The sequence below is a fragment of the Alternaria conjuncta genome, assembly GCF_024043145.1.
Source record: "Alternaria conjuncta strain BMP 0040 chromosome Unknown scaffold_2, whole genome shotgun sequence".
Classification (NCBI taxonomy): Eukaryota; Fungi; Ascomycota; class Dothideomycetes; order Pleosporales; family Pleosporaceae; genus Alternaria; species Alternaria conjuncta.
The window spans coordinates 2,570,249-2,577,836 of NW_026250091.1; the positions used below are offsets into that span (position 1 = coordinate 2,570,249).

General features: G+C 53.5%; 1 protein-coding gene across 1 annotated transcript; it reads left to right on the forward strand.

Annotated features, from left to right (window-relative positions):
• Window positions 1–898: 898 nt before the first annotated feature.
• J4E85_001978 (uncharacterized protein) lies at window positions 899–3,214 on the forward strand (the record flags this gene model as incomplete). Its single annotated transcript, XM_051466258.1, has 4 exons — window positions 899–948; window positions 1,007–1,756; window positions 1,809–2,262; window positions 2,513–3,214. The coding sequence occupies 4 exons, from the start codon at window positions 899–901 to the stop codon at window positions 3,212–3,214; spliced, it is 1,956 nt and encodes a 651-aa protein (XP_051330815.1).
• Window positions 3,215–7,588: the final 4,374 nt, after the last annotated feature.

A 7,588-nucleotide genomic window follows, 5' to 3' on the forward strand; every position in this document is an offset into this window, starting at 1 on the left:
TACCGCCAATTAGGTGTACATGAAATCTCTCGAGTATGGAGCAACTGTCGGCGCCATTGCTCCGTTTCATGACCATCCCGTGGGACATGGCCAGTCAGTACCAGTTTTGATGTTCGGGAAGCGGTCAGTCCGGAGTTGAGGCCTTGTCGCCAGTTGGAGCAGTGTTCAGAGGCCTGACATCCCGTCATGGAGACCCTTCAGCCTCACGGACGGAACCCCTCGTCCTTGCCCATGCCAGATTTTGCGTGCACAGTTCCCTTTATCATACCAGAGCCGCATCAGCACTTGGAAAATATATCGCAAAAACCCCGGGACATCCATTACGGAATACCTGCCCATAACAGCCCAACGGGGGAATCTCGGCTAGTTACAGTCACCCTAGTAAGGCACTAACGAAGCTCCCGTCGCTTTGCAAGAACCGCCCGTGCCAACGCTGCAGGATGCCCAGCGGTCAGGCTAGGATGTTTCTCCAAGCAAGGTCCAGCCCACCAGACCGCCTAAGCCCCATGGCTTGCGACCGTGTGGTAGGCGTTTGACCGGCGTCCGACGCGCTGCCCTGCAGACTCTTTCCCCAGCCGTGGAACCAGGGACGCAGGCCGCTTCTCCATGCTGGATCATTGGACTCGCAAACCATCACCCCCATGTCAACTCGCGCAGTGATGCTAACTAGTTGAGTCTAATATGCACTTTGGACGCTTGGGCTTTTCAATCGTCCAGGTTACCTAGGTGCGAATGAGCATTCATTCAAGCACAATGACACAAGGAACCTTCGATGATATCTCCCCGAGTGTAGGCGCAACATGTCTGTTGTACTAATAGGAACCAGCGGATCCGCTCGGCGACTGCATTCCTCATCAAGTAGATGACGAGACGTTCCCACACTAGCTTGTCCTCCAACATGGCTTCCACTCCTACCACCACTGCTCCGGTCAAGCGGGCTTGCGATAGGTACGTCGCCGTCGGTACACATTTCACATGCCACACCACTAACATCATCAACTTCTAGCTGTCACCGAAGAAAAGTAAAGTGCATTGGCGAAGGCACGGCCCCTTGCAAAAACTGCGTCTCTGCTGGCCTTGCATGCACATACAATGCCATCCCACAGAAGAAAGGACCTAAAGGCAGTCGTGCCAAAGTCCTGTCCGAACTTCGCGAAACACAACGCAATGCCCAACTTGCTGCCGGATTCCCAACTGACCTTGGCTTCGATGGCCGGTCACTATCCTCGACATTCGCTCGCACGCCGGGCCTCATGCCCCCCGCTCTCGTTGAGAGTTGCATAGAATACTTCTTCGCGCATGTCTACCCCTCAGAACCCGTCCTGCACCGCCAAAGAGCGCAAGAAGCCGCTGTTGGTATGGACCGCTCCACCGAGGCGTATTGCATGGTAGTCGCACTATGCGCATACGTCATGATCCAGGCCAACCACAAACCACCCGTCAACGTCCTACCACGACCAGAGATGGCCCACATGTCAAACGTCGGCATCGGCCATGTCCTGCTGGAAGAGTCCGTCCGCGTGCGACAAGGCTACGACCACCGCGAGAACCCCTCCCAGATGAGCGTGCTCACATCATGGTTCTACTCTGGTTGCTACTTTGGACTTGCGCGCGAGAACACAGCATGGGCATACCTCCGGGAAGCCACCACACAAGCGCAACTGCTAGGCATGCACGACGAGGAGACTTACAAACACGACCCTCTGGATATATCGCGCAAGCGCGTCCTATACTGGCTCCTCTTTATCGCTGAGAGGTACGACTTCGCGCCCACGCGTCTTGCTAGACCCTTTGCTAATTGCCTGTAGAACTTATGCCCTACACAAACACCGCCCAATCACATTATACCCCACCATCCACCCTCCTTCGCTGGACGAGGTCCCCTCCGATCGGCCCATTGCTGTTGGCCTGGAACTTATGATCAACATGTTCAAGATTATCGACGACACATACATCAACCTCTGGAACCGAGTGCACAACACACATGCAAGCGCTGCATGGATTACGCAAATTCAAACCCAGCTCTCCGAGGCGGTACCAGCATATTTCGAGTGCACAGAGGTCCAGGAAGTCCAGATTCGCATAACCCAACAGTGGCTGCGATCGCAGACATGGCAGCTAAGTGTCTGCCAGGGTCTTGTGAGCAGCGTCTCCAACGACATCCCCCTCACATTCAAATACCCAATCGAAATCGCAAGGGACCTTCTCACAATCTCACATCAATTCTCGCAACAAGCCATGGAGATGCACGGCGTCGGACTGGTGAGTATTTTCCCGTTAATTTTCCGCATCATCATCCCCCAATTTTTGGAGATTGTCACCGCTAGAGCCCCTCCATCTCCAGCTGCAACAATCCCTGTTGTATTCGATCGCGCTAGTGCCGCACTAGGCAACGTCTATCTCTGACGTCCATGCCCTGACTAGCCAAACTGGCAGCACTGTCCCTTCCACCTTTACCCCTGCCACGTTTTACCCTATCTGTCACGCCAAACGTTAGCTAACAGCTCTGCAGATCGAGAAGCTATTCGACATTGCGTGTTGTCTAGCAGATGTCGTTGCATGCACCTCGTTTTCGCCTGACGCATTCGCTTTGGGCCCTCGCGACTATGTATCGCGATTCCTCACCCTCATATCGACTCTCCGTGGAGGACAGACTCGATACCTACCTCTACTGCTCACCAAGCTCTCTGAAGTCCTCCCGAACCTTCCGCTTCCCCGGTCTCTGAACCTCCCCCAGACGGTTCCCGCTTCGACGCTCGGCTTAAATTCTACTGGCTCGGGGACACTTCCCTCCAATGTCGCCGACGACTACTCGGCAAACCCGAACGCAACGTCGCCCTCGTATCCTAACAACGATCTGATTCGTCGACTGGCCGCGCAGACTGGAGCCCAACTCCCTTTCAATACGACCCAGCATTCCATGGTCAATGTACCTACTACGCACGTAGGCGACATGTCCCTGTACGACTCCTCCCACAGTGCAGCGCATTCCCACTCTTCTAGCTCAGCTCCTAGGAGCACTTCCACGACACCGGGCCCCTACGAGACTCCAATGGCACAACGGGGGTCGCAACTCGTAGGTCATCCGACCATGCAATTACCCACTTCGCACGGCCACATGCAGAGTCATCACATGGGCGTTAATGCCACAGCATACGACCCACGGTTTTCTATTCAGAGTTACCCTGTCGACCCTATGATGTACAAGCAATAGTTTTTTTCTTTGAAGAGTAGGAATATCAACAACGGCGCGGTGGAGTTTCTGGTCCCGACAATGGGCCAATTTTAGATTCGGTAGCATGGTATAGCTTTGACCATTCAAGTAACGTTCAGCTTTTACAACGGCAACCGCCCTACAATCTTCGAGTGATCAAAGCTTCGAAAAGGAGCACGTGGAACACGGACGACGTTGAACCGCCATGTCACAAGATCCAAAAGCGTCATGTTGCCAGGGCTTAGCACACGAATACCGCGATTCCCGGTCATTAGCGATCTAACGAGCTACGAATGTCAATCCTCCGGTAGTTCTTCCGACGGGAAGGAGCTCATGGTGTCAGAAGCACACGTGCGGGAGGATGAGCTTGCATGCAGGACTAAGACCACCGTGGATATTTTAAGCGATTTGACATGTGTACCATGGGTTAATCGAAGCACCGGCTTGCCTCTTCAAGATGAAGTGTCAAGGGCTATCCATGTGCTGGATTACCGCAGCCATGGCCCGGACGCCCTTCTCGATCGCGAGGATTACGAAAGCGTAGCCAAGAGACGAGCACTGGCACTCGGAATCCTTGGAGGTGGACAATGATTGACTGCGGAACGAGGCGGTTAGGTCTGGGAAAGCCGGTTTTGACATGACATGGTCGCACACTATTGCGGCTGTGTAGCTTCGACGGGACCCGCATCCAGGGAAGGGTATGGCAATCCCGGCCTGTCGTTATTACAACACGAGTTCGGAATCTACCGACGCGTGCAGGATGAAGATCATGAAGCTCAAGGAGCAAGGTATGCGAACCCGGATAAATGGTTCACAAGGAAGAATAGGGTGAAGTGAGCCCTAGTCAGCCTAGCATCATGTACACGCGTTCAACTTGCTTGTAGTAAAGTCAATCGCTTATGCATAAAACAATTCCAAAACAGCGAAACATGATAGGTGTGGTGAAGCAACTTGGGCAGCCCAAGCTACACAAGACACGTCGAATACGTTAAAACTCGCGAAACACGTCGTCATGCCACATGCCATATCCCACGCGACTTTGCCATATGCAACAAGGTAGCGACTCATGTCCATTGGGCTGCAACAGGGCTTTCATTTTACCATCTGGGCACCAATCACACGATTCGCGTTGAGAGTGTCTCAAGCTTTATCTCTGGGGTCGGCCCGTCTAACGTCGGAGCGTTTGCTTAGGCACTTTTCGCAAAAGTTTCCTCCGAGTGCTGGCTGAGTGACAGCCGGCCGGGGACGGGGGTGGACCATGTCGCGGTTCTGGCGCTGGAGGCGTTGGATGGGACCCTGGGGATCAGGGACGGGTCAGCCTCGTGGGAAGGAAGAAAAAGGCTTGGTCTTTTCGAGAAGAAAGTCGATTGCGCGTTCCTGTCTTGGTAACAAAGGCCATGTCCCCTCCAACGGCGACGGAAAGGCTTGGCGCAACGTGATCAGATGGACCGTGAACCCATGGGAAGGGTAGGCTTAGTCTCATGGTGAGAAATGCCATCGCCGTCTAAGAATGACAATCGCCGTCTTAGAGTTCGTTATCATCCGGTGGCCTTTGCCCGCCCTGGCGACGGAGGAACAGAGGGATTGCGCGATTAGTCGTACGTTGCTGTCGCGTACGACACGTTAGTATTGCGAGGTTTGGGGCATAGTTTGGTACAGCGCACGCACTGGGTCTGAGACTGGCGGTTTGAGCATTAGCATTGTTGAGATTTGCTGCAATTACAGCTGGCCCAATTGCCCAACGTGGTCCTACGACGTCGTGACGCTCGACCATGGGGGTCCATCGTTTGCAAAAAACTCTAATCCCCTACTCCTGTTGTAGCAAAGTGGCGACTATACCAACTCACTCCATGCTCCTCCCATGCACCGGTATCTTCCACCCTTCTTGCATTCCTTCGTCCATGCTTTCTTTCCGGTCGGACCGAATTCCACAGCGCTACGTTTCGCACTCCGCTGCCATCCCAGTGATGACCACGCCGAGTGATCAGGAACCGATCGCCGGGCTCTTCGAAATGGGGCACACTTCCCCTCCCTGGGCGCTTGGAGATGCAAAGGGTCTCGGCGCACGGGTTAGTCATGTGAGCATGGCAATCGTTCAGCGGACTTGCAGGTCGTCGCATCAACTCTCGCGCTACGTCGTATGTGGTAGGCGCAGCTGACTAAGACACCTGCAGGCGCTGATTGGCGGGTAAAGAGGCCGCTGACTCGCTCTCGGCTGGCTTGTGCGGCACATGAAGTCCCAGGCGGTGGTAGTTGTGCATCCCCGGATGCTCCCATTCGCTCCCTGGTTAGCTGCACAAATTATTATTGTTCAATATTGTACAGATGTGGAATGGAACGCACGGCATGCAGCGGCAAGATGCGATGCGACATTTCTGCTGCGCGCAGCGACAACGGAACGGATACTCATTTCGCAATCTACCCAGATATCATCTGATCCATAGCGACATCGGGACGGAGTCTAATTGCTTCACTTCACTCCCATTGGCGCGGAGTCTTCCTTGAAGCGCAGAATCAGCGGAACTGCCCGGGCAGTGGGCAGAAAAAAACGCAGTATGTCCTTGCAACCACACTACGAGTTGCTTTTGCTGCACGCCATTGTGCGTCTTGCAGCGGCATACCTCAGCACGGCTTGAATTTCGGGACGTCGTGTGGCTGGCATGTGCATGCACCGTTACACCGGACGCGCGCGCCGTCGCTGCGCAAGGCTGCAAACGTCCAGCGTTGCACTTGAAAAGGACTCGTGATCCTAGTCTTTGACGGTTCGCGGTATCAATCGTGACGACGCCTTTTGCTTTTGAGCCTTGCGTTGTCGAAGAACGCCTGGCCCAATCATATCCGGCATGGTCCAACTCGATCCTCGCGTACTTCAAAAGCCGCGGCTGGGGATGCGCATCGCGACGCGCGATCGCAAAGGCTGCAGTTGGGAAAGGGAATCGTATCCCGAGGCCAATAATTGCAGCCACAAACCAACCTTGCCGTCCAATCGCCGCGCATATGTGTGTAAAAGAAATAAGCAGAGATACATCGTAATCGTTCTCTTTGCGCGCGAATGCGAGCGGTGATCTACTGCAATCGGTGTGCCACAAGCGCAGCTCCGTTCCCTAGGATCCGGATGCGCGGATCGCCTTCTCCCGTTCAGGGTCCTATCGATACACGCCAGTAAAGCCTCTGGATCCTTCACCTTCCTGCGTGTTATGCGCTGAGCCGAATCTTGTCCAAGCGATGGAGGTGCGGAAACGTTATGTTTGTTCTGATCGGTGTACTCCGAATAAGAATTATTCCTGCATCTGGATTATCACTTCTGCTTTGGTGGCTGCGAGTCGACATCCGAGTGATGTGGCTGATGACCGGGTCATGTAATCTACGCTGCATGTTCCGACGCAAACGCGACTTCACTCCTACACATGCTCTCGGGAATACACTGCCGTGTATGGATACTATCGGAATTGTTTTTGGCGAACTTATTCCCGTCGGATTCCATTGTCAAGTAGCATACGAGCCCAGGACAGTCATTGGGCCAGCGGCAAGATCGCCCGTCGAGTTCACGCATGCACATATGGTAGCATTTGCTCTCTGGTATAGTGATTTCTTTTCAAGACTGACATAGGATAGAGCAATAGCCTATTGAGCCCGAATTGGCACAGTCTTACAACCATCACAGAAGATACGCAGAACGACGACACATTCTAGATTCCAACTTTCCACCTTCAAGTCCGACCATACACTCGCAATACAACCCCGAAGCCAATCAAAGCAAACTCACGAGAGGCGTCGCATTTACATACCGATTAGATCACTTCACCGTTCAAGTTCAAAAGCCAAGTTGCCAATACATCTCATATGCAAGTTACTGTCGTCATAGCGGTCTCGCCTATTCCATGCATCTCAATATCTCACACTTTAACCACCCCGGACCACCACCTACACCAGATGTTTATTTCCTTACCCGGCCCTGCATCACCGTTACATATCCTCGGGCTCGATGCCGTCTCCCCGCTTACACAACGTCCGCGGAGACTACATCTGCGTAGCTGCATTACCATGCAGACGGGACGAAGGCTTGAACGTGGCAGAATCTAGCGCTATGCAAGTACGGTTGATGCAAGGTTCAAAGAGGATGAGGGTGGCAAGAGACATGAAAACGAAGTACCTTCGATGCCCCGTTGTCTTTTAGTACCTCGCCAGCTGACTTTCAGCCTCATCTCACACCAAATATACACATAGCCACATACGTCTTACTCAGCAACTAACTCCTCAGCCTTCTGAGCGCCTTCGGTAAAGTCATTCTACATGGACAGCTTCCCGCTCGTCTCCACTTGCCAAAGTCGCTTTTATCCGTTTTACCAGGACCGCAAAGGCTGCGTTCCGACT